This window comes from Enhydra lutris, unplaced genomic scaffold (genome assembly GCF_002288905.1).
Source record: "Enhydra lutris kenyoni isolate GAN:26980312 unplaced genomic scaffold, ASM228890v2 scaffoldscaffold26, whole genome shotgun sequence".
NCBI lineage: Eukaryota > Metazoa > Chordata > Mammalia > Carnivora > Mustelidae > Enhydra > Enhydra lutris.
In genome coordinates this window covers 21,242,514-21,268,623 of record NW_019154110.1, presented here as the reverse complement: position 1 = coordinate 21,268,623, position 26,110 = coordinate 21,242,514, and the positions used below count along the sequence as shown (strand labels likewise).

General features: G+C 53.2%; 1 protein-coding gene across 1 annotated transcript in view; it reads left to right on the top strand.

Annotated features, from left to right (window-relative positions):
* LOC111151538 (ATP binding cassette subfamily C member 3) overlaps positions 1-24,919 on the top strand; it is a 44,540-nt gene extending 19,621 nt beyond the window's left edge. The window contains exons 9-31 of the mRNA XM_022509600.1: positions 223-400; positions 498-659; positions 1,188-1,280; positions 2,754-2,957; positions 3,064-3,210; positions 3,591-3,678; positions 3,993-4,059; positions 4,304-4,430; positions 4,510-4,686; positions 8,652-8,819; positions 9,136-9,328; positions 10,328-10,442; positions 10,618-10,765; positions 10,865-11,072; positions 11,357-11,667; positions 13,225-13,424; positions 13,586-13,712; positions 15,047-15,148; positions 17,911-18,057; positions 18,172-18,330; positions 18,922-19,088; positions 21,805-21,999; positions 24,540-24,919. Of these exons, the coding sequence (XP_022365308.1) occupies positions 223-400; positions 498-659; positions 1,188-1,280; positions 2,754-2,957; positions 3,064-3,210; positions 3,591-3,678; positions 3,993-4,059; positions 4,304-4,430; positions 4,510-4,686; positions 8,652-8,819; positions 9,136-9,328; positions 10,328-10,442; positions 10,618-10,765; positions 10,865-11,072; positions 11,357-11,667; positions 13,225-13,424; positions 13,586-13,712; positions 15,047-15,148; positions 17,911-18,057; positions 18,172-18,330; positions 18,922-19,088; positions 21,805-21,999; positions 24,540-24,648 (3,592 nt within the window). The 3' untranslated portion in view covers positions 24,649-24,919. The remainder of the gene's footprint in view (positions 1-222; positions 401-497; positions 660-1,187; positions 1,281-2,753; positions 2,958-3,063; positions 3,211-3,590; positions 3,679-3,992; positions 4,060-4,303; positions 4,431-4,509; positions 4,687-8,651; positions 8,820-9,135; positions 9,329-10,327; positions 10,443-10,617; positions 10,766-10,864; positions 11,073-11,356; positions 11,668-13,224; positions 13,425-13,585; positions 13,713-15,046; positions 15,149-17,910; positions 18,058-18,171; positions 18,331-18,921; positions 19,089-21,804; positions 22,000-24,539) is intronic.
* Positions 24,920-26,110: the final 1,191 nt, after the last annotated feature.

Below are 26,110 nucleotides of genomic sequence, written 5' to 3'. Positions count from 1 at the left end.
CAGAAGGGAGGAAAGTTGGAGGGTCATGGTCTTGAGGCAGCCCAGGGCTGAGTCTGGCTGTGGGATGGTCTGGGTGGGGGCGTGGGGGGCTAGAAGCCCCCCCCCCCCCAGGAGGTTTCAGAGGCAGCCCTGAGTGGAGGCTGAGGGCAGAAGGGAAGGGCGGCCGTAGACCGAGCAGCCTGGGGAGCCTCCCACTCTCATGCCCCACTTCCATCCCTGCAGCATCCTGATCAGTTTTATCTCCAACCCCATGGCCCCCACCTGGTGGGGCTTCCTGGTGGCCGGGCTGATGTTTGCGTGCTCCATGATGCAGACCCTGATTTTAGAGCAGTTTTATCACTTCGTCTTCACGAAGGCGCTGAAACTTCGTTTGGCGATCATTGGTGTCATCTATAGGAAGGTCAGCTGGGACAGGGCAGCGGGGGGCTCTAGGGGCCAGCTTGGGGAGCATTGGAGAGCCCTGGGGCCCAGTCCATCACCCTGCTGTCTACCTGCAGGCTCTGCTTATCAGCAATTCAGCCAAACGGGAGTCCCCAGTGGGAGAAATTGTCAACCTCATGTCTACAGATGCCCAGCGCTTCATGGATCTCGCTCCCTTCCTCAACCTGGTGGTGTCCGTACCCCTGCAGATCATTCTGGCAATGTACTTCCTCTGGCAGGTGACTCTTAAGCTCCGGCCTCCGCCCCATTCCTCTGACCTTGACCCTGCTGAGAAGGGACAAGAGAGGGCAAGTCTGGGTCAGCGGAGGGCTGCTTAATGAACACAAGGACTTCCCTAGCTATTTGAGTCAGGGACAGGACGGTGAGGACGCCAGTGTCTGCAACTGAGCCTTTCCAGCCTCTGCCGTTAGCCTTCTCACAGATCCCAGGGGAGGGAACTTGGAGGCGGGGTGGATGAGAGTCTGGCCGTCGTTGTTGGTCAGTCTGTACTTGCCTTCCCATGTGTCCGGACACCCTTCTATGTTTGCCTCTTTGTCCCCGTCTGCTGTCATTATCTGATGGCTGGCAGCTTCTGCCCATGTTCTCAGCAGTTGGGCTTTCTCTGTATATCTGCTTTTCGCTATCCATTTGGCTGACTGCCATCTTTTGCTTCCTGCCCAGCCCCATGTCTCTGATCAATATTGTCTGTGGGATTCCGTGCGCATACTTTAGTTATCTGTTTTATCCATCCGCCCGTGCCTCCTCAGAACCTGGGTCCCTCCATCCTGGCTGGGGTCGCTCTCATGGTCTTGCTGATCCCGCTCAACGGAGCCGTGGCCATGAAGATGCGTGCTTTCCAGGTAAGAGCTCTGGTGGGTCTGCGGCTCCTGCCCCGAGCACCTGGCCGCTGCCTGGGGGGAGACCCTCACTAGCCTGGGGCCCCTCGGTCGCCTTGCTTACTGAGTGGGGGATGACCATAAGCCACTTCCACAACCCTCGGCTCACTCTATCCTCACAGCACCCCGAGAGGGTCTTAGCAACATTCTCAGTTTGTAGCTGAGCGGCCAAAGCCCAGAGAGAAACAGAAATCAGGGCCGTGGGGACTCAAACCTGGGTCTTTGGGTCTAATGAGAGCCTTCTCTCTCCCACGCTGTGCCCAGTGTGAAGAGCTAGTCATCCAGTCCTTTATTTGCAAATATTTATCAGACTCTCCAGTGCATGTAGAATAAATGACAAATGCCCTCTGACCACCTACCCACCAGGCCCCTGCTCACTGCCAGCCCTCGCCCCCTGGGGAATGGCCCAGTGGCAGCCACTCTGGGCTTCTTTTCTCCAAAGCACCAAGCTCTGCTTATCTCTGGGCCACCCCACCCACTGTTTCCTGGGACCTACCTCATCCCTTCCTTCCCTGCTCACTCCACCCCTTTCTTCCCCAGCATGACCTCTGGCTTCCCAGTCCCCACCCCATTACTCTCTCACAGAATCTTGTTGTTTCCCTTCAGAATGTACCTACTGGGGCACCTGGGTGGCTCATGGCTAAGTGTCTGATTCTTGATTTCAGCTCAGGTCAGAATCTCAGGGTCGTGGATGGAGCCCCCCCATAGGGCTCCTTGCTCACTCAGCAGGAAGTCTGCTGGAGATTCTCCTTCTCCCTCTCCCTCTGTCTCCACCACCCCACCCCTACCGCGTGCACACACTCTCTCAAATAAATAAATCTTAAAAAAAAAAAGGAATACATGCACTGATTTATTAAGCATTTACTCAGGTAACTGCTATCTATCTGCCTCCCCTTTCAGACTGTCAGCTTCAGGCTGGCTGGGACCATGTTTGATCTGGGTGTCCAACAACGGCCTGGCACAGAGTAGGCGTTCACTAAGTCGTGTTGAATGAATCATCAATTCGGTGTGCTGTGCCCTGGGTGAGGGTCTGGGGAAACAGAAAGAAGGAAATGATCTGTGCCCCCAGCAGGCTCCCAGTCTAATGGTGGAGTCATGCATGCACAAAGACCTCCACGGGAATGATAGGAAAGAACAACATGGCTTAGAAACCCAGGAAAGGTGGCAGAGAATTCAGCCTGGAGGGTAGTGGTGGGGAGGTCAGGGATGGAGGCACAAAAGGCTGGAGCTGGGCTCTGTGCACAGAGGAGAAGGGGAAGCTGGGCTGGGCCCGGCACCTGGGGGCTGAGGGACAGCCCCGGCCCTGCAGGAGGAGGGAGGAGGCATGGGAGCCGTCCTAATGGCTGCTGGGCATTGTGAGGGCATGGAAGGTGGGAGTCCCTGGGGGCGGAGGTCTGGGAAGGGGAACAAGGCACCCCACTGCCACTCTTTCCACAGGCAGAGCAAATGAAGTTCAAGGACTCACGTATCAAGCTGATGAGTGAGATCCTGGCTGGCATCAAGGTGCTAAAGCTGTATGCCTGGGAGCCGAGTTTCTTGGAGAAGGTAGAAGGCATCCGGGAGGACGAGCTCCGGCTGCTGTGCAAGTCCGCCTACCTCCAAGCCATCTCCACCTTCACCTGGGTCTGCACCCCTGTCCTGGTGAGGCTTTCCCCCCGGGGCCGGTCTCCCACCTGCCGCCTGGCCAGCCCAGCCCTCTGGGCCCCACAGACTCTATTCTGATACCCACCTTCCACCCCCTTCCCAGGTGACCCTGACCACGCTTGGGGTGTATGTGTCTGTGGACCCAAACAATGTGCTGGACGCTGAGAAGGCCTTTGTGTCTGTGTCCCTGTTCAATATTTTAAAGATTCCCCTCAACATGTTGCCTCAGTTAATCAGCAACCTGATCCAGGTGAGCCGGGGCAGGGCTGGGCGTTCTGCTGGAGTTTGGGCAGGTTGTTAGGGTCAGGAGATAATCAAGGAGTACTCCTGGAACTGAGGGGGTGGTATTTCGCATGAAGCCATCAGAATCAAAGGTCATTTGGAGTCAGAGGGGGACAGGTGAGGTCCCCAGAAACCTGAAGCTCTGAAGACAACCTCCTCTTACCATCATGGACCCTGACTTTGGCAGTGGGAACCAGAGAAGTCTCAGTCATGGGAGGGGCCCCTCACCCCATCTGGGCCCTTAGGACACCTTGCCTCTCCCAGGAAGTCGGGGAGGGGTGAGGGAGGCTATAGGAAGTGGGGGGTGGGGAAGGAGCCAGCTTCCAAGGCTGACTCACTCTTCTGCAGACCAGTGTGTCTCTGAAACGGATCCAGCATTTCCTGAGCCAAGATGAACTTGACCCCCAGTGTGTGGAAAGAAAGACCATCACCCCAGGTCCAGACACCCTTTCCCTGGGCTGCCCTTGCCCCAGCCCCTGCTTCAGAAAGTCTTTTGTTCTAAGCTTCTGACTTGTTTCTTGTGACTGCCATTTCCTCTTCCCCTTTTCCCACCAGCGCCACTTTCTCCCTCTTCTGGGCTCTTCCTCAGTCTACCTCATCCCTCCCCCAGGCCTCCCCCACTTTTCTTCTTTTCCTAGGGCTCCCAGCCCCTGGACTTCCTGCCCTTCCCCTTGAGTCCCTCCCCGACAGGGATCCGCCCACCTTGCCTGCATCCCCTGACCCTGGTCCTGTACATCTTGGTCCTCCCAGGATATGCTGTCACCATACACAATGGCACCTTCACCTGGGCCCAGGACCTGCCCCCTACACTGCACAGGTACCAGCATCTCCTGTCCCTTCCCAGCTACCTGAAATGAGCCAAAGTTCAGATCAGTAGCAGAACCCAGTAAGCCCCCGTCACACCCCTCCAGCCCCCATCTGTGGGCTGGAAAGCAAGGAGAGCCTCCACTTGTCAGGGTGGCGTCTGAAAAGGAGGAGGGCTTGGGTCTCTAGGTGGAAGGTTGGGAGACCAAAATCCTGATCCCTACCTCTAACTGGGCTCCTGGCCTCCTTGCCCTCAGCCTAGACATCCAGGTGCCAAAAGGGGCACTGGTGGCCGTGGTGGGGCCCGTGGGCTGTGGGAAGTCTTCCCTGGTTTCTGCCCTGCTGGGAGAGATGGAGAAACTGGAAGGCACGGTGTGTGTGAAGGTAAGAGAGAGGGCAGAACTCCTGGCAAGGGCTGCTAGGCCAGGCCTCATGTGGACCCTGAGATAACTTCTCTGGCCAGGGCTCCGTGGCCTACGTGCCCCAGCAGGCATGGATCCAGAATTGCACGCTTCAGGAAAACGTACTGTTCGGCCGAGCCCTGGACCCCAAGAAGTACCATCAGGCTCTGGAAGCCTGTGCCTTGCTAGCTGACCTGGAGATGCTGCCTGGCGGGGACCAGACAGAGATCGGAGAAAAGGTACAGGGCTCTCTCCCATCCTCTAGGGGGTCAGCCCATACAGCTGCCCAGCTCAGCCCAGCTCAGGTCTATATATGCGCCCCTTCCTTCCTCCCCTTCCCCCCCGCCTTCCTGCCTTCCCACATCCATGTGAATCACTCAGCTTCCATCCAGTGATAGAAAGTCTTTAAAGGTGTGAGCCAAGGAATGGTGAGTAGACCAGCATTCTGGTGTAATTTGGTGTAACTGGAGATTAGGAAGAGGTGGGTACAGGGCAAAGCAGATCCTTAAAGACCTTGGTTAAAGTTTTAGCCTTTGGGGGCACCTGGGTGGGTTAAAGCCTCTGCCTTCGGCTCAGGTCATGATCTCAGGGTCCTGGGAGCAAGCCCCGAATCTGGCTCTCTGCTCAGCAGGGAGCCTGTTTCCTCCTCTCTGTCTGCCTGCTTCTCTGCCTACTTATGATCTCTGTCTGTCAAATAAATAAAATCTTAAAAAAAAAAAAAGTTTTGGCCTTTGCCCTAAAAACCATGGGGCATCAGTGAAAGTTTTGTTTTTAAATTAACTTATTTTTAATTGTTGCCAAACGCACATGCCATAAAATTTATCACCTTGACCATTTGTAATTGTAAGGTCAGTAGTGTTAAGAATATTCACAGTGTCGTGTGGCCAATCTCCAGAACTCTTTTCATCTTGCAAAACTGAAACCCTGTACCCAATTAAACAACTCCCCATTCCCCCACTGCTCCCCCTAGCCCGTGGCAACTGCCACTCTCTTTCCTGTCCCTAGGAAGTTGACCTACTCCAGGTACATCATATAAATGGAATCAGACAGTATCTGGGTTATTTTGAGACTGGCTCATTTCACTTAGTATTGTATCTTTAAGGTTCATCCATGTTCTCGCATGTGTCAGAATTTCTTTCCTTTTTAAAGTTGAATAACATTTTATTATGTGCGTAGATCACATTTTGTTTATCTACTCACTTGTCAGGGGACACTTGGGTTGTTTCCAACATGTTAGCTATTATGAATAAGACTGCTGTGCTGAGGGGCCCCGGGGTGGCTCAGTGGGTTAAAGCCTCTGCCTTCAGCTCAGGTCATGATCCTAGGGTCCTGGGATTGAGCCCCGCATCGGGCTCTCTGCTCAGCGGGGAGCCTGCTTCTCCCTCTCTCTCTCTCTGCCTGCCTCTCTGCCTACTTGTGATCTCTGTCTGTCAAATAAATGAATAAAATCTTAAAAAGAAAAAAAAAGCTAAAAAAAAAAAAAAAGAGTGCTGTGCTGAGGGTTGCCAGGGGGAGAGGGATAGGGAGAGGGTGGCTGGGTTATGGACATTGGGGAAGGTATGCGCTATGGTGAGTGCTGTGAAGTGTGTAAGCCTGATGATTCACAGACCTGTACCCCTGGGGCTAATAATACAGTATATGTTAATAAAAAATAAATTAAAAAAATAGATTAAAAAAAGACTGCTGTGAACATGGGTGGGCAAATATCTTTTAAAGACTCTACTTTCATGTCTTTTGAACATATACTCGGAAACAGAATTTCTCAATCCCATGGTAATTCTTTTTTTTTTTTTTTTTTTTTTTTTTTTTTTTGAGGAAATTGCCATGCTAGGAAATGCTATGCTCTTTTCCATAATGGCTGCACCATTTTAAGTTCCCACCGACAGTGCACAAGACTTCCACCATCTACACATCCTCGCCAACACGGTTCTTTTCTTGGGGAGGGGCCTTTGGGTTTTGATAGCAACCATTCCAATGGGTGTCAGGTGATATTTCGTTGAGGGTTTGGTTTGCATTTCCCTGATGAGAAATGATGCTGAGCACCTTTTCTTAGGTTTATTGGCCATTTATGTATTTTCTTTGGAGAAATGTCTAGCCAAGTCTTTGCTCATTTTTTAATGTTTGGTTTTTTGTTGTTGATTTATAGGCATTCCTTATATATCCCAGATATTAACCCCTTATCAAATATACAAGTTGCAAATATTTGCTCCTATTCTGAAGGTTGCCTTTTCACCCTGTTGATAGTGTCCTTTGATGCTCAAAAGTTTTCAAATTTGGGGCACCTGGCTGGCTCAGTCAGAAGAGCGTGTGACACTTGATCTTGGGGTTTTGAGTTCAAACCCCATATTGGGTGTACAGATTACTTAAAAATAAAATCTTTATTTTTTAAAGTTTTTTTTTTTTAATTGATTTGACAAAGACATCAAGAGTGGGAACACAAGCATGGGGAGTGGGAGAGGGAGAAGCAGGCTTCCTGTAGAACAGAGAGCCCAACATGGGGCTTGATCCCAGGATCCTAGGATCATGACCAGAGCCAAAGGCAGACACTTAATGACTGAGCCACCCCGGCACCCCAAAAATAAAATCTTAAAAAAAAAACCACTTTCAATTTTGATGTAATCCAGTATATCTTTTTCTTTATACTTTTGTTGCCTATGCATTTAATATCATATCTGAAAAATCATTGCCAAATCTGATGGAAAGTTTCCCCCGGTGTTTTCTTCTAAGAGTTTTATAGTTTTAGCTCTTTGGGGTATTTGGGTTTTTTAATACTAATGACTTTGGTGGGCGCCTGAGTGGCTCAGTGGTTTAAAGCCACTGCCTTTGGCTCAGGTCATGATCTCAGGGTCCTGGGATCGACCCCCAATTGGGCTCTCTGCTCAGCATGGAGCCTGCTTCCCTTTCTCTCTCTCTTTGCCTACCTCTCTGCCTACTTGTGATCTCTGTCTGTCAAACAAATAAATAAAAAGTCTTTTAAAAAATTTTGTAAAAAAAAAAAAAAAACTAATGACTTTGGTGCATATTCCCTCAAGACAGGCATTCTCTATTGTGACTATAGTCAAATTATCAAAATCAGGAAATTTAACATCGATACAATATTATTTATTTCACTGTTTGTATTCACATGTCATCATTTGTTCCAGTAAATGTCTTTTTTTCGTTATTTTCATTCCTGGGCGAGGATCCAATCCAGGATCATGAGTTGCAGTTACTTGTCACAGTTCTTTATTCTCTGTCAATCTGGATAATTCCTCAGTCTTTGTCTTTCAAGACCTTGACACTTTGGAAAAGTACAGGCCAGCTATTTCGTAGAATCTCTCTCAATTTGAACATAGTTTAGTGCTCAGCACATAGTAGGCACTGAAGACTGGTTGGTTGAATGAAGACACACTCACATGCCTCAGTCACTACAGCCGCACACCCACCTCCTGCTTCTCCCCAACAGCTCCTCTCCCATCCCACACTTGCTACCCCACCCACTTCATGCTAGGCTCAGTTGCTCAGGGTACCTAAAAAAGCCGGGCCCTATTCCAGAGGGAATGAGGAAAGCTGGAGGTAGGGAAGAGATAGGTAGAGATCTCTGGGGTCTGCTTTCTGGGCCCAGCCCTGCTGCAAGGTGCCTCAGTTTCCCATGATGGGTTTAAAGAGAGATCTTATCTCTCCTCTAGCTCCTGAACCATCTCAGGGTCAAATTTTGGGATTGGAGCTGGCTTTCTGTTCTTGCTTCTGCCCTGAATAGTTCAGGACCTTGGACAAAGCCATTAACATCTTGGGCTCTTGATTTCTTCACCTAGAAAGTGGGGCTGAGGGTACCTCCCTGAAAGGACTGACGTAAGAATCAAATGGGATCCGTGTTATGAAAGTCATCTGCAAACTGGTTGGGCGATGGGAGATTAAAAGGCCTATTACGGATCCCCTGGGGATTTCCAGCCTTTCAGAATATAAAGGCAGTAGGCAGGAAAACCAGCTGGGCAGGGTAGTGGGGCAAAGGGAGCAGGTTGTCCTCACCTGCCCCTGGAGGACTTTTGAGAGCCACCACCTCTTCCTCTGTGGCCTCAGACCCTCCCAGGGACAAGACCAGGCATATCAAATGTGAATTTTGAGGTCGGCCTTGTTGAATAACGGTGACAAGGCCCTCGTCTCCTTCCACCTGTCTGACTCCCTTCTATCCGATACACACCTCCCACCTCTCTCCTTCATCCAGGGCATTAACCTGTCTGGGGGCCAGCGACAGCGGGTCAGTCTGGCCCGAGCTGTTTACAGTGAAGCTGATCTTTTTTTGCTGGATGACCCACTGTCAGCCGTGGACTCTCATGTGGCCAAGCATATCTTTGACCAAGTCATCGGGCCAGAAGGTGTTCTGGCAGGCAAGGTGAGGCCTCCGGGAGGTTGCGGGGGGCGTCCCTAGGGTAAGATTTAGGACCCTAGGAGAGAGCTGGTGGGAGGCCCTGGGGTTTCGAGGAGACCTGGAAGAACAGGAGGCCTGAGAAGCAGGAATGTTGGTTGGGTGGCGGGGGACCCACCCTAGAGGCACTGAGCCTATGGCAGTGAGCATGGGCTCAGCCACTGATGTGCTTGTCCTTGCTCCCTGGCATATGGGCACCTCACACCCTCTCTATGGCCCTGTACCTGTGCCAGGGGTGTGTGCTAAGGATGGTGGAAATGGTAGCTTGCTGTCCTCTCCCCAGACACGGGTGCTGGTGACACACAGCATCAGCTTCCTGCCCCAGATGGACATCATCATAGTGCTGGCTGATGGGCAGGTGTCCGAGGTGGGCTCCTATCCAGACCTGCTGGGACGCAATGGCTCCTTTGCCAACTTTCTCTGCAACTACGCGCCCGAGGAGGACAAGGAGAGCCTGAAGAAGAACAGCAGGACCGGTATCCGCCATCCCTGACCCTCCGCATTCCTGTGCCCTCCCACCATCTCCCCTGTCTTGGGGATCTCTGAGTGTCTCTGGATGGGCCCGGTGTCCTACAAAGGAGGTCCGAGGAACTTGGGCCATCTGTGTGAGAGTCCAACATCGCCAAGTGCCTCCCCCTCCTCTCCCCAAACAGTGTGACCTTATGGGCAGCTCAGGCCTCGGGGCCCCACACTTCCTGTGTGTCCAAAGGGCATAAGGGCCCAGGCCCAGTCTGTAGGCAAGACTGTCTCACAGATAAGTCATTCGGTAAATGGACAAGTGGTTGGAAGGGTCATTTCGTTATCAACAAAGATTGAGTAATTACTATGTCCTAGCACTACTCTTGGCACCGAGAGATGGCAGCGAACAAATGGAAAATTCTGTGTCCTCACGGAGTGCTTTGAAGTGTCTGGACCCCTAAGACCCCCCCCCACTTTTTGTCCAGTCCTGACTCCTCAACCTCCCAGACCTCTTCCTGAGTCTTCTTGCCTACTGCTGCATAGACAGCTGTCATGTGTTGAACATGTGCCAAGGGCTGCGCCCCTTGCTAAGCATTTGACACACATTCTTTCCTTTAATCCTCACAATGAAAATGACACCATGAAGCGGGTACTATTATTATCCCCACTTTACATGCCCGCCTAAAGTCATGCGGGGAGGAAGTGGCATTTGAGCTCAGCCAGTGTGCCCCTAGAGCCCAAGCTCCTGACCCTTATATTTGAGACCTTCTCCACAGTCCCCAATGGGAAGTTTTTCTCCTTGTCTAACCTAAGTCTTTCTTGCTGCCTCTTTTTTTCTTTCCCCAGCTCAAAATTGGTCATTTATTTTTGTCCTTGTCCTTGCTGTTCTTTCATGCCTCTTGTGTTCTCTCCTGCGTGTCCACTGGGGCGTCTTCTCTGGCCTGGGGACTGGAGAACACCGGCGGCCTGCAGGGCGAGCTAGCCCGGTGCTTCTCCTTTCCCCCAACCTGCTGCAGCCTTGGAGAACACAGAGGATGAGGAGCTGCTGCTGATTGAAGACACGCTGAGCAATCACACAGACCTGACAGACAACGAGCCGGTCCTCTATGAGGTCCAGAAGCAGTTTGTGAGGTGAGCCCCCGAGAGCTCCCAGCGCCGTCCCTAAGCCCCGCCAGGTGGGACACCGGTGGGCAATCTCCCTGCTGCTCACAGCCTGGGCCTCCAGCTACAGCCTGAACCCCCTGAGGCTCTGGCCTGTGGGTGTGTTAGAGACCACCTCCCTGGGCCTGACCAGCTGCCTCCACAGACAGCTGAGTGTCATGTCCTCGGAAGGCGAGGGCCAGGGCTGGCCTGTGCCCCGGAGACGCCTGTGTTCAGCAGGGAAGGCAGTGCAGGCAGCAGAGGCGAAGGCGATGGGGGCGCTGATCCAGGAGGAGAAGGCGGCAATGGGCACTGTGAGTAGGATGGACAAGGGAGGCTGGAGAGGGTGGGCAGGCCCCCAGCCATCCCGGGGCTCACGAGAGTCCTCTGCCCTTGACTGCTATGCCATGCAGGTGAAGCTGAGTGTGTTCTGGGATTATGCCAAGGCCATGGGGCTCTATACCACAGTGGCTATCTGTGTCCTATACCTGTGTCAAACTGCGGCTGCCATTGGGGCCAGCGTATGGCTCAGTGCCTGGACCAATGAGGCTATGGTGGACAGCCGACAGAATAACACCTCCATGAGGCTGGGTGTCTATGCTGCCTTGGGAGTTCTGCAAGGTGAGCGGCAGAGATCGCTGGAAGATATTTTCCTCACATCTGGGTCGCCAGATCCCCCAAACCATGCCCTTGCCTCTTCCTCAATCATCACGGCCATTGCCCTGCCCTAGTGCCTCCCTAGCAGCCCATCTGCCTCTGGGCCATCTTGAGCTCATCCCAGCGGCGGCACTGCCTCTCTGAGCCTGCTGGCCACGGCAGCCATCCCATATCTCCTTACGTGCCCACCCCACGCCCTACATGCCCCACACCAGCCCCAGTGAACACTCCTCTGCCTCCTCCAACAGGAATCCTGGTGATTCTGGCAGCCGTCACGCTGACGGTGGGCAGCGTCCACGCGGCACGCTCACTTCACCAAGCGCTGCTGCACAACAAGATGCGCTCGCCACAGTCCTTCTTCGACACGACGCCCTCCGGCCGTATCCTCAATCGCTTCTCCAAAGATATCTACGTCATCGATGAGGTTCTGGCCCCCACTATCCTCATGCTGCTGAATTCCTTCTACAACTCCCTCGCCACCCTCGTGGTCATCGTGGCCAGCACGCCGCTCTTCACCGTGGTCACCCTGCCCCTGGGGGTCTTCTATATCTTGATGCAGGTCCGCAGCCAGTGCGTGGGCGAGGTGCTGGTGTGGGCCGGGCTCGGTGTGGGCGGGACTCCCCGTGTGGGCGGGGCTCCCTGTAGACCAGGCGCTAATGCCGGCTGGACTCTCCTGTTAACTAACAGTCAATCTGGATTCAGACTTAGGGAGGTCAGACTGCGGGTCGGTTAGGGACAGTAGTTACTTCACGTCTTTGAAACTCATTTTCCTCACCTGTAAAACAGCATCATAGAACCTACTTCGTAGGGTTGTTGCTAAGATAAAATAAAATCCTTGTAAATTGTGGCTGACCCTGGAACTCCTTCTTGCTGCCTATTTTTTTCTTTTAAGAATTTATCTATTTATTTATTTGACAGAAAGATAGAGAGAGCCAGAGAGCACAAGTGGGGGTAATGGCAGAGGGAGAGGGAGAAGCAGGCTTCCTGCTGAGCAGGGAGCCTGATGCAGGGATTGATTCCAGGCCCCCGGGATCATGACCTGAGCTGAAGGCAGACGCTTAACCGACTGAGCCACCCCGGCACCCCTTGCTGCCTATTTTTAACTAAAATGCTGTTAACAGTGTGAGATGCATTATCCTTCCCCTCCTTTATACATATCTAAACATATATGTGCATTTATGTTTTTAACATAGATGACTTGGTAACGTTCAGATACAGGTCAGAGGCTCAGCGGGGCATCTGCCATTCCCCCTGCTTGTGTTGCTGAGCCCCTGTACTGCCATGAGTTTAATCAGTTGCTGAAGGTAACCCATGAGGTGCTGGAAGCTCAGGTGATGTGGGCTGTGCTCTGTGCAGGGACAGGGGGCTCTCAGATACCCATCCTTTAAGGTCCTGGCCATGTTGGGGCCCACAGGCTAGAGGATGGAAGCTGGAGACAAAACTGTGTTTTTTGGGGGGCTGAAGTTCAAAAACACAGTGTGAGGGGCGCCTGGGTGGCTCAGTGGGTTAAAGCCTCTGCCTTTGGCTCAGGTCATGATCCCAGGGTCCTGGGATGGAGCCCCGCAATCGGGCTCTCTGCTCAGCAGGGAGCCTGCTTCCTCTTCTCTCTCTGCCTGCCTTTCTGCCTACTTGTGATCTCTGTCTGTCAAATAAATAAATAAAAATCAAAAAAAAAAAAAAACAGGGTGAGGTAGGGAGAGGCTCTTTAAGAAAAAGAATACAAAATTATCTTACTTTTGCAAAGTTTGTGATATTCTGACTATGTAGGCACATCGCTGGGGCACCTCAGAGGAGGCAGACATAATCACTGATTGAGGAGGCCAAGCGAAGTGGGTCCTGTAATCAAGGCCCCTACACGGGGCAAGGGGGTCAGGAGCTGAGAGGGAATCAGGAAGGGCTTCATGGAGGAAGCGGCCTGGAAGACCCAGCAGGAGGGGACCAGGGGGAAAGGGTGGAATGAGTTCGTGGACACACATCAGGTAGAGAAAGGAAGCAGAGTCTTAACTGGGGAGTGGGGCTGGCTGAGAGGAAGCCCAGATGGGTTCAGAGGACATGCAGGACTGAGTCAGGGCGTCTCACGGTGCTGACCTCAAGCTCTTTCTCCATCCTCTGCCAGCGCTTCTATGTGGCGACGTCGCTGCAGCTAAAGAGGCTGGAGTCCATCAGCCGCTCGCCCATTTACTCCCACTTTTCGGAGACAGTGACCGGCTCCAGCGTCATCCGGGCCTATGGCCGCAGCCAAGACTTCCAGGCTATCAGTGACGCTAAGGTGGACGCCAACCAGAGGAGCTGCTATGCCCACATTGCCTCCAACAGGTCAGAAGCCTCCTCCCTCACCCCCTGCCCCTCCGGGAGTCCCTACCAGGATCCCTGCAGGAGAGACCTTGAAGTTCAGGGTCCCCCTTCCACCTTCCCCCATACAGGAAATTGCCTCCTTCCTCCACCCGCCCCACCTCCTGTTCGTCTTGTCCCCACAGGTGGCTGGGAGTCCAAGTGGAGTTCGTAGGCAACTGTGTTGTGTTCTTTGCTGCACTCTTTGCTGTGATCGGCAGAAACAGCCTGAGTCCGGGGCTGGTGGGCCTATCCGTGTCCTATGCCCTACAGGTACACAGGGGTCAGGGCCCCAGGGCAAGGCCACACTGAGGCAGAGGCCACCCAGGTGTCACAAGCATCTCCTGGGCCTTTGCTCTGCCTGGTATGGGAACCAGCCACAGGTTCTGCTCCCCAAGATTGTGAGCTCCATGGAGCACAGAGAAGACAGTCCCAGCAACAGGGGACTGTAACGCAGGGTGAATAGGTCTTTGTGGAGGAGGGACCCAAACATGGTGAGAACCCGGAAGAGAGTCTCTACCTTGGGTTTTGGTGCTGGAGAAATTATCTTAGTGCTTGGCCCCAAAAGACAAATAGAACTTGTCCTGTCTGCGTGCAGGATTGAAGGGGTCAGCTCTACCAGTGGTTCTGGGCCAGGGATGTGTAGGGCCCGAATACACCCCATTTCCCGGGCCTTCGGAGAAAGTACACAGAGAAGCCAGGGCTGGAGGGTGGGCTGTCACCCCAATATCAGCCTATATTGTCAGAGGCTTAAATAACTACACATGGCATTTTTGTGACTCAGATCGCATTTTCAAGGCCACAGAGAGCTCAAGCCTTGAATGCTTTGGAACAAAAGACAATCTAGACAAATGAGCCTTCTCAAACTTTCCCATGCTGCTGAGTCAGCTGGAGATCTTGTGAAAATGTGGTTTCTGATATGGCAGGGCTAGGATGGGGCGCAGAGTCTGCATGTCTACCAAGACCCCTTGGTACACAGTGTGGTCCAGGGACTGGTTATATCAACATCACCTGGAAGTTTGTTAAAAGTGCAGAATCTCCAGGATACCTGGGTGGCTCAGTTGGTTAAGCGTCTGCCTTCAGCTCAGGTCATGATCCCAGGGTCCTGGGATCGAGCCCCACATCAGGGTCCTTGCTCAGCGGAGAGCCTGCTTCTCCTTCTGCCTGCCATTCTCCCTGCTTATGCTCTCTCTCTTTCTGTCTCTCTGACAAATAAAATCTTTTTTAAAAGCTGCAGAATCAAAAAAATAAAAATAAAACAATTAAATGATGCCGAATCTCAAGTCCCATCGCAGACCTACTGAATCAGAAGCCACATTTTAACAGATTCCCTTAATTCCCTCAAATTTCCCTGATTCCCTGGGAGGTCTTCCTTAAATATACCAACATTTGAGACACATGGGGGCTAGGGGGCCCTGGGTCAAGTCTTCGAGGTCACTGCCTGAGATACAGTTGTGATTAGAGCCCCAGGTGGCCCACCTATGGGGTTGCCCAGACCTACCCACTTTGTAAAGGCAAGGAGCATCATTAGGGAGTCAGAACTCCTCCCACAGCTGTTGTGGGGAAAGAGAAGATTACTGTATCCATGACCCAGTCCCTTTGGCCAGATAACATTGACTCTGAATTGGATGATCCGAATGATGTCCGACTTGGAAGCTAACATTGTGGCTGTAGAGAGAGTCAAGGAGTACTCCAAGACGGAGACTGAGGTGGGTACTAGGATGAGCCTGGGGCAGGGTGATTCTGGAATAGCTGGGGAGGGGTGCTTGGTGACCCATCATCCCTACATTTCAAGGCCAGCTCTTCATTTGGAGGGCTCTTCATTCATTCATTCATTCATTCATTCACCCACTCATGGCCTATTGAGCATCAGCCAGAGGTCCCAGCAGGTATGGAGGGTCCAGAGTTGAGCAAGACAGGGTCTATCCTCAAGCAGATTCTGATGTCGTGTTCAAAGTAGGACAGGGCTCTGCCCTGGAAGACAGGAGCTCTGGGAGATGCATCCAAAGAAAGCAGATTGGAGAATCATTCAGCTGGAGGTGGTCAGCTGGAGGGTGAGAATTCCAGCCAGAGATCAGCCTAGTTGAAGGGGCAGGGGCGGGGTAGCATGCCCTTTGTTGGAGAAAGGGAGTGTCCCCTACTTGGGGAGGGGGGGGATGTGGACGTTTGTCCACTTACGTCTTCCCATGGCCACACCCCAGACCTCTTCAAGCTCAGAAGCTGCACCATCTCTGAGATCTTAAGTCAAGCTTTTAGACCACCCTTCCCAGCCCTCCCAGCTCTCTTGCCCCAAACCCTCTGCTGTCTCAGAACTTTGTCCTTCTACCTTCGTCCCTCTGTCCACTAGCTCATCTAGCCTGGATTCCTTGCTCCATAGGTACCAGCCTGTGCCTCCCTTGTCCTCCCCTCTCTCAGGGGTTCTCACCTACAAAACCCCTCCCTGGTTGAGCCCCTCTGTCTGCCTTCTACATGCTAGCACTCAGCAGCTAAGACATTCCTGGAGAAAAATCACTGATTTTACTTCAAGCTTATGACTAGACACCACCGCTGCATATTCCCATTTTGCTTCCCCAAGAAGCCCGTGTTCCCACTTCCAGAAAGATCTGTTGTGAACCTTCTTTCCTCCAACCCCCCATCTCCTCCCCTTTGCTCAGCTGTGGACCTTGCGTGACTTGCCAGTGAGAAAACAGTATGAGATACAAACTCCCTCAACCTTCCTGCCCCCAGACTTTCCATCATGCTTGTGGTCTGTTCACCTTTTCCTTCCTCTTTTAGCAGGAAGCGTCCCTCCTCCGATCAAAATCCACGCCTTCAGACTTCACCTCCCTAATTACACCCTCCTGCTCCTACAGCCTGCTTCTTGTGTTAGATGACTCCCATCCACGGGCAAACATAAGCTCTTGTAGCTTCCATCCTAGACATACAAACCAACCTCCCTTCCCCCTGTGTTTCTCTGCTCTCCTTTGTCATGAAGCTTGTTTTAAAACCCACATGCTCTCACCGCTTCCCTATCACCCTTTTTATCACATCTGCCTCCCACAGTCTTGTTTCTGGCCTTGTCATTCCACTGATGACCTGCCTCGTTCCAAACCCAGGGGACACATTTCTGTTCTCATCTAATTCAGCCTCTCAGTGACATTCAGACACACTGACCCCTGCCTTCTTCTTGGAAGGCTCTCCTTCCTGGCTTCTGTGACCTGGGCTCTCGCTCTGTCAGTCTCCATTGAGCCCCTGGCCTGCCTGTTCCTCCCAGTCTGGCTCCCGTCCCTCCCCCGGCCTTCCCCAGGCATCTCCTGTCACCCCCCTCATCCCCCACTGTCTGGGATCTTCAAATTCTTCCTCTTTGCATCTAGCATTCCCATTTCCCCCATCCATACCCATGATCTTGTCTTCACAGCCTGGGCAGTTCTGCCCCGAACCCTCCTGCCCATTCTTTTGACACCATCTCGAGACTGGCCGTTTTGCTTTTTGACTGTTGGCAGTCTGCCTTCCCCTGTCACAAAGCAGGGCCGCCTTCCCCGAACCACAGGGTCACATAGGTCCCCATACTTAGAAGGACCTTACATTGGATTTAATGTTCTGCTGTCACCGCTTGGACATTCTTCATAATTACTGAACAAGAATCCCTACCTTTCCATTTTGTACAGGGCCTCCCAAATGGTAGCTCGTCTTGTCTCAAAGCCACCATCATCTTATGCCCAATTTATTTTAAGTACCTCCTCACTAGCTTCCCTATTTCCCATCATCCTGTCTCCCTTCTCTTAGCAGCCAGAGGAATCCTTTAAAAACACACCAAACCATATCATTGCTTTGTGCACGGCCCTCTGAGGGCTCTGCATCTTAGAGTAAAAAACCATAGTCCTTAAAATGGCCTGCAAAGCCCTTTGTGATGGGGCCACCCACTATCTCTCTCCTACTTCTCACCTTTGTCCCCATGCTCCAGAACACACCTGGGCGGGCATTTGCAGTTTCTGTTCCTTTTGCCTGGCATGCTGTTCCCCCAAGGCATTTACTTGGCTTGTTGCCTCACCTCCTTCGGGTCTTTATTTAAATATTGCCTCCTCCAGGAAGCCTTCACTGAGCACCCTGTACTGCTGCACCACCAAGCATTTCTCAGCACTTATCACTTTCCTACATAGATACATTTGCTTTTTTGTTGATGGTAGGCACCCCCCCCCCATACTAAATGTAAGCTTCACAAGGAGGCAATGACTTTGTCTCGTTCACCACTGTGATCCCAGTAGCCATTCAGTAGGAAGGTTTTGGAGCTCTGCACAGAATAAAGGTAGAGAGATAAAGGATTCGTTGGACCACATGGTTGGGCCCCGGGGGACACCAGGGACTCTCCCCCAGGGACCCTGATGGGGGAGGACAGAGGGGGCCTCGGGAGAGAGGCAGACTGAAGAGGAAGAGGGCCAGGCTGGGGAGAAGGGGCCACCCTAATGCAGACCCATTTTCCCTTCCCGGCCAGGCCCCCTGGTTGGTGGAGGGCAGCCGTCCTCCTGCAGGCTGGCCCCCGAAGGGCGAGGTGGAGTTCCGCAATTACTCCGTGCGCTACCGGCCTGGCCTGGAGCTGGTGCTGAAGAACCTGAGTGTGCGCGTGCGCGGCGGCGAGAAGGTGCGCGAGGGCCGGGGGTGTGCGTGGCACGTGGTCGGAACCTATGGGCGAGCAGGTGCGATGCCCCCGTAGACTCCTCCCCACCCGCCTTACGGCTTCACTCCCTCCCTCCAGGTGGGGATCGTGGGCCGCACGGGGGCCGGCAAATCATCCATGACCTTGTGCCTGTTCCGCATCTTGGAGGCGGCAGAGGGTGAAATCCTCATCGACGGCCTCAACGTGGCAGACATCGGCCTCCACGACCTCCGCTCTCAGCTGACCATCATTCCCCAGGTCCGAGCCTGTTATAGACCGAGGTTGACCCACAGTCCTGGGGTGGGGGGGACAGGCCCCACTCTGCTCTGTAGCTTGAGGTCCAGGCCTGGGACCCCTGACCCCCAGCAAGTGCGGAGCCACAGAGCGGCGCCCTGTCATGGATCCGAAAGGGTCCGACGGGTCCTGGGCCAGTCTGCCTCTGCCCTCCGACCCCCTGGGCCACTAGTCGAGACCAGGATCGCAGGACCCTTCAAGCACCCCACCCTCTGAGAGGCTCTGCCCTGGTCTCCCTGTTCTGTGGCTCGGAATCACATATCACTCTTTCTGGCTCTTCTGGAAGGCTTTTTTTTTTTTTTTTTCCCTGCTGACTGGGCACTTTGGAGTCAGATTAGCGGCTCCGCTTTCTGCTTTGGTGAAGGACTTTGTGATTGGCAAAGCTGAGGTTTATCACTTCCCCACAGGCATATATCAGCCCATGGCCTCCCGCCTGGAGGGCGGGGGAGAATGGGAGTGCTGCTACCTAATCCCCAGCTTTCTCCCTGGCCCTGGGGCCCATGGTTCCTCATGGGGCCTGAGTTGCCCTCCTCTGAGGCCTTGTCCTGTTCCCAGGACCCCATTCTGTTCTCCGCATCCCTGCGTACGAACCTGGACCCCTTTGGGCATTACTCCGAGGAAGATATATGGCGAGCCTTGGAGCTGTCCCACCTGCACACCTTCGTGAGCTCACAGCCAGCAGGCCTGGAATTCCAGTGCTCCGAGGGAGGGGAGAATCTCAGGTAATGGCTGGGATTGGGTGGGTCAGGAACAGCACCTTGAGGAGCCAGAAGATCTGGCCTCAGATGACACAGAGTCCAGGCCAGTGCTCTCCGGGCCTCCAAACTCCCATCTCAGCCTGGGTGTGCTTAGGGCATGTCGTTTCATACTGAACATACACTGTGTGCCAGGCGTGGTGCACTGTCACACTGACTCCTCGCACAAGCCCCAGATGTGGTGATGGCCCTATTTTGCAGATGAGGAAACTGAGGCAGAGCCAAAGTCACCTAGCTGGGAGAAGGCATGCCTGGGATTTGAGCCATCGGGGAGATTCCAACCCCCAATTCCATCCTGTCCTGTGAGGTTGTCAGTGCTGGGCTTGGCCTGGGGTGGGGGATCAGTACGAAGCCTATGGATCAGGTAAGAGGAAGTCTACTGTGCATTAGGGAGATCACAGATATTTCCCAAGATGGTGTTGCAGTCTCCTCTGTAGTTTAGGACTGAGTAAAGCACTCCAGCTCATGTGCCTGGCCCAAGCCCTGCTCCAGGCCCTTCTTTGCCCCCATGTTATATCCCCAGCCACTCGGCTGTGCTACGGGGAGGACCAGAGGTCACTTCTTACTAAGTCTAAGTGCTTGAGATTCTGCTACCTGTGTTAGCTGTGTGACTTGGGGTAAGTTGCTTAACCTCTCTGTTCTGCCTCTGCCTTCACTGTAAGTGGGAGCAGTAACAGTCCTCTACCTCTATGCACCATGCTGCCCACTAAAAATACAACAGGAGCCACATGTATGTAATCAAAGTTTTTTCCAGTAGCCACATTAAAAAAAGAAAGAGACAGGTGAAATAAACTTGAATAGTATATTTTATTTATCCCAATATACCTGAGATAGTATTCTTTCTACAAGTAGTTGATACAAAAATTATTAGAGATATTTTGCAGGTTTTTTCATACTAAATTTGAAGTCCCGTGTGTATTTTCACATTTACGGCACTTCCCGATTTAGACTAGCCATATCTCAAGTGTTTAATAGCCACATGTTGCCAGTGGCTAGCATTTGGACAGGACAGTCTTTAGGTCATTGTGATGAAATAGAGAGCTCTTGGCCTGGACGGGCTTCTGCGGTATTTAGCTATTCTTATTCATATTTGTATTATTCTGCTCGGTCCACACCCATGGACTCTCTCCAGTCCTCAGAAACAAAAACAAAACCTTTACATTTGCTCAGCACTTTATAGTGTTCAAAGCACTTTGGTATCCGTGATCTTGTTTAATCTTTGCTGCAGTCCTGTGGGCCAGTAATGAGGCTCCAAAATATAAAATTATTGTCCAAAGCTGCTCAGCTGGCAGAGGGAGGAGCAGGGGCTCAGGGGAGCAGGGGGTTTTGCCCTAAATCCTTCATCGCTGCGTCACAGACTTGGGTGGGACGCCCGCCAAACCGCCACCATCCCCCATTACCTTAGGCAGTCCTGTCTATGCCCTTCAACTGGATTTCCCTTCCACAGCTGAGTTGGGGTGGCTGGTGGACATGCACAAGCTTCCAGACTCTGCACTCCATAGCGGGTTTTGCTCCATTTTCCTACCCTTGCTTGCTAGCCACACCTCTCGGAGAACATTTCCTCCATTGCCATAGAGGCCAGGGTCTGAGTCGGGTTGGCTTCCCTCCTCCCTCCCTGAGCTTAGAGCCACTTTAATAATTTTTTTAAAAGATTTTATTTATTTATTTGACAGAGAGAGACACAGTGAGAGAGGGAACACAAGCAGGGGGAGTCGGAGAGGGAGAAGCAGGCTCCCTGCTCAGCAGGGAGTCTGATGTGGGGCTCGATCCCAGGACCCCAGGATCATGACCTGAGCCGAAGGTAGATGCTTAATAACTGAGCCACCCAGGCACCCCTTGGAGCCACTTTAATAAGCATAACCTGCATTTATGCCAGTCCTACCATAAATCAGCCCTGAGTTCTAGCTAGAGGCTCCCTCCATTGCCAGAACCTTCATTAGCTGCGGGAATGGGCCAGGGAGAGAGCCTGGCCTTCACTTGTGCTGTGGTGACTCACCCCTTTGGGAAAGGCTGAGGTATTTGTCCTTGGGTGTGAGGGCACAGCCGCCTCTGAGCTTGGGAACACAACCTTGCTTTGTTCGCTGGCTCTGGCTTCCAAGGCAAGAGGTGGAAGGTATGCATCCCTCCCCTCCTCCATCTCCCCAGTGACCAGACCCAGGAGTCCCCATGTCCTCCCCTGCCCCTTCCTGTTCCCACAACAGAGCCCTGGCCTGCATTCCCCCATGGGGCTGGGAAATGATTATCTGAATTGTGTGACATTAAGCTCAGCAAGATGGCATGATGTGCACATATCCAGGAAGCGCCATTTCAGTGTATTCTGTCTAGAGTGTGAATGACTGATAGAGTAAAGCAAAGAAAGATCTTGGAACTAGCTGAGGAGCGAGGAGAGGGGAGAAAGGCATAGAGAGAGGAGGCCGAGGGTCCCCAAGACAGACTGGACTTCACAACATTGTCGAACACTGGCTCTACCCCAGACCCCTCATCATCCCTGTGGGGTCCAGACCCCGATGACTCCATGTTCCAGGAGGACTGGGCTGAGGCAGGAATGGGAGAGGTTAGAAGAAAGCAGGTCCTGGGCCATTGGGAAGGAATAGAGACGGAAGCAGTTCAGGGATCGAGGCCTGGGTGGGGTGGGGGCAGGTGGGGGCATCGGGCTCAAGACCCCTGCCTTCTCCGTTGCCAGCGTGGGCCAGCGCCAGCTTGTGTGCCTGGCCCGAGCCCTGCTCCGCAAGAGCCGAATCCTGGTTTTAGACGAGGCCACAGCAGCCATCGACCTGGAGACGGACGACTTCATCCAGGCCATCATCCGCACCCAGTTTGAGAGCTGCACGGTGCTGACCATCGCCCACCGGCTCAACACCATCATGGACTACACCAGGTGGGACACCAGAACCCAGCCGGAGGGGAGTCTGGTGGAGTCATCTGGTCCACTGGGAAGGCAGATGAAGGTGGTCTGGACACAGGAAAGCTCATGGGGTTGTCTAGGGCCCGGGAGTGGGGAGGGGGGAAAGGCAGGGCTTCCCAAGTTATGGGTAAGGGGCAGGACAGAGTGGAGTCAATGGCACTTGGGGGTCCAGGGACATTTTCTGAGACAGGACACTTTCATCAGTTTCCCAGCGTGTAAGGAAGGGGCACACTGGGGCTCCCTAGGCATTCCAAATTGTGCCCAGGCCACCTCCCTCCAGCCTGTGAGGCGGGGCTGGCTCCTTCCTGGCCATACTCTCACTCCCTGGGCCCCAGGGTTTAGGGCCCGCACCCCTCGTTCGTACCTCACTCCTGCAATCTGAGTGGGGCATACAGATGAGGAAGCCACTGAGAGAAGTTCACGATGCTTAGGTCCCTGCCTTGGGGGGCTGGACCTGACAGCACTGTGGGAGGCAGATGCTCTGTGGTGAGAGCTCAGGGAGCGGGGCAGGGGAGGCTGAGTTCCAGCCCCTGCAGCTGCTGGGCCCCTGTGACCTTGGCCAAGGGGCCAAACCAATCTCTTTCTCTCTCTCTCTCTCTCTTTCTCTCTCTCTGTCTCGGGGTTGTTGTAGGGAGTCAATGAGCCCCTTTCTCCCTTTCTTTAACCCTCCCTGGCACCAGGGCATCTAAGGATTAGGGACGGGGCCTTGCCCTCTAGATCTTACGCCTTCCCTGGGGAGGCAGCCGCTCAGCCAAAAGGAAAACCTGGGAAAGGAAAACCTATTCCCTCATTGTGTCCAGTGCTAAGGTTCGCTGCTGGAGGACAGCATGAGGGGCTGAGGGGTCAAAAGTGTCAGGGAAGTGACCCGGCACTGGCCTGGCAGACTGGCCGCCTCGGAGACGTGGGAGCTCCAGGGGATGAAGGGGAAGAAGCTGCAGCCAATCTGTGTTAAAGGAGTGTGGGGGGAGCACAGCTACAGGCGTCCATTCACAACATAAACCCTCACAGCAGGGGGACACGGGAAGATGCCACAGACTGGATGATGGGGCAGACCTTGTCCCTGTCTTGGATGTGTCCCCACACAGCCCTCAGGGGCTTGAGAACCAAGCTGAGAATGCCCGATGCTGCCATCCCTCCCCCACTCTCATCTGGCACCCCACTGAGAAAGGAAAGGGTAGACAGGAGGTGCTAGGCCCTGGGTCCAGACAAGGGACAAGGAGGGGCTGAGAGAGTCTGTCCCCAGGCCTAACTGAAAATGGTGCTCACCAGCAGCCTTGAGGGTAGACGGCTCAAACCAGCCTGGGAGGTTGGGAGTTCATTCATTCTGCTGGGACCGATGGAAATGAATCCGACAATCATGCTATTGAATGTATAACTAGAGGTTGGAGGAAGGAAGTAGGGGTCCATGTGTGTAGATGGGAGGAAGCCAGTCTGCAAGGGCAGCCAGAACACTAACTCTCCTAAGAAGAGGAAGTGTCCACCAGGCCCTAAAGGATGAGTAAGAGTTAGGGAGTGGATGAAATGGGGTATGGACACAAATGTCAGGCAAAGGATGCAACACATGCAAAGGCCCTGGGGTAGGAAGGCACGTGAGGCTGGAGTGTGCAGGGTGAAGGGGGCAGTAGAACCAAGCAGAGGAGGTGAGAGGGACAGGCCCCACTAGGCCACACTTCGGGAACTGTGGTAGAGCCATCCGTCCTCACCCTAAGAACAGTGAGAAACCACTGAAGCAGGGAGGGGCAGTCTGCAGTCTCTAGTTCAGGCAGTGGCCAGGCAGAGATGTGCTCAGACACACTCCTCCCAGAACAAGTTTCCAGGAGCCCTATAGGTAAGGAAGCAGAGTTTGGCCATCCCCTCCCATCGAGGGGCATCTCCCTGGGGCTCAAGAGAGCCCTTTCTGCACCTGCCTCTCCCTGGGAGCCAGGCTGCTGATCCCGCCCCAGGTGTACCCTGTGCTTCCTTGGCAGGGGATTGGAATCCCAAGCCCAGGCCTGACTCTGTATGTGTGTGTGTGTGCGCGCGCACGCGCAAGCGCGTCCATATAGATCCACCCATCAGCAGCAACCAGATTTGCAGCCAAAGTCCCAGATTCCAGGGTTAGCCTCAGCACAGCCTGGTCCCCTGCCGTGTGCCTTTGTGACTTGGCACAAAGCAGATGGAACTGCGCAGGGGCTAGCACACAGGCCCATGGCTCCCTGAGCACGGTCCTGCGACCCCGGTGAGGGAAGGGCTCATTAAGGAAGCTTTTCGGAGCCCCGACTAGCAGAGATGAATAGCAACCTCGTGTTTGATCCCAGAAACCACCTCATCTGCCAGGAGAGCAAAGGGAGCGGCTAAAATAACCAGCCTTGCAAACCTGCACGTGTGGCTTCGCAGCTGTGTTGGGTGGGTCGCCCGAAGCAGGAGGCTTGGCCTGTCACTGCAGGGCCTGGGCGGTCCCCAGATGGGGTGGGGTGGACTCGACGGCCAGGCCTAGGCTGATGGAGCCCTGACCACTTCTTCTCTTTGGCTAGGGTCCTGGTCCTGGACAAAGGGACGATAGCAGAATTTGACTCTCCGGCCAACCTCATTGCAGCCAGAGGCATCTTCTATGGGATGGCCAGAGACGCTGGACTTGCTTAGAATACATTCCCGGGACCTCCTCCTGGCCATTCCTGGTTTTCCGAGTATGTCTGCAGGATGGACTCTGACAGCAGAGGCTGGGGGCATCCATTGGGAGTTTTGCCCTGTCAGGTGCCTCCCAGAATAATTGTGCTTAAATGCTTTAAATGCAGAAAGCAGGGCCCTAGAGGTAACTGACGTGCCTGAGGTCACAGCTGGCTGAAGGCAGAGCCCAGATGGGTGCCCGGGTCTCCTGATTCCCAACCTGGTGTTATTTCCACGCTGTGCTATTCTCAATCATCTCATGGAATGACCTCTCTACTCTGTATGATTTTTCATATTTTCTACTCTGAAGTAGTTTTCTTTGTTTTTTTTTTTTTTTTTTTAAGTAAAGCTTTTTCCTCCTGGAACACCAGACTGCCGGGTCAGGCCGTCCTCAGGAACAGAGTCCTGTACTCTGGGGTGCTGGCCTGAATCCATTAAAACCGGGGCACTGACGAAATAAAGCTACGTGGTCAACAATACGTATGCCCCGACGTTGCCTTCCTCTGCCTGTTCACAAGTTTTGGGACTTAGGACCTTTGGGGGAGGCAGGGAGGTAGAGGGAGAGGTGGTAGAGGTAGACTTTACATATATTCACATGGCTGGAATTATCTGAAAACTTCAGACTCGAGAGCTTTTGGCTAGATATGTCATCTTCACAGCCAAAATTCACAGGGTAATTGCCAGGAATTCCTGCTCTGCTGTGCAGATACTGTAAAAAGGCAAGAAATAAAGCCCCTGAAATCTGACCCAAGGCCTCCTGGGAAGGCTGCTGTGAACACCTTCACGTTTATGTCATCCCTCTGACCTCCAAGCCTGCTCCTCTAGGGGCTGAGATGGGCATGGGGCTTCATTTCCTTGCTCCTTTAGAATGTTCCAGACAGGTCCCCATAAGCAGCAAGGCCTCCAAGCCACTCCTCTTCCTCTGTCTGGCGAAAGCTGAATATGGGAGCAAACAGCAGCCTGGGGGCCGTATCATACACACACACACACCCCACCGCCCCCGCCAATCCCGGGCTGGTAAATACATCTTGAGGGGGTAAATTAAATTTGGTCCGAGCAAGCCAACAGAGGACTCATTTTCTGCAGGTCAGAGTCCATCTGGCATAAGGCCTCCTATTTGGAATGGATCTCTTCTTTGTTACCTTAGAGTTTTCTCTGACTCTCTCACTCCTTTGACCTTTCTGCTGTCTGATGGGACTGGTTGGAGGTGATGGTTTATCTTTCTTCCCTAAATGGTTTGCGGTAGGTGCAGAGATGGCTCCTTTGATCTGGTTCTCCTCTACCTTTTGGGTCGGCCTGTGCTGCGGGACCATTTGTTAAAGGTTAATCACATTTTTTTTGGCAGCCTGTTTCTGCCCAGGATGTTTATGAGTGTACGGAAGAAGACTTCCATCCTTGTGATAAAGCGAGTATGAAAGCACAAATGCCCAAATTATTC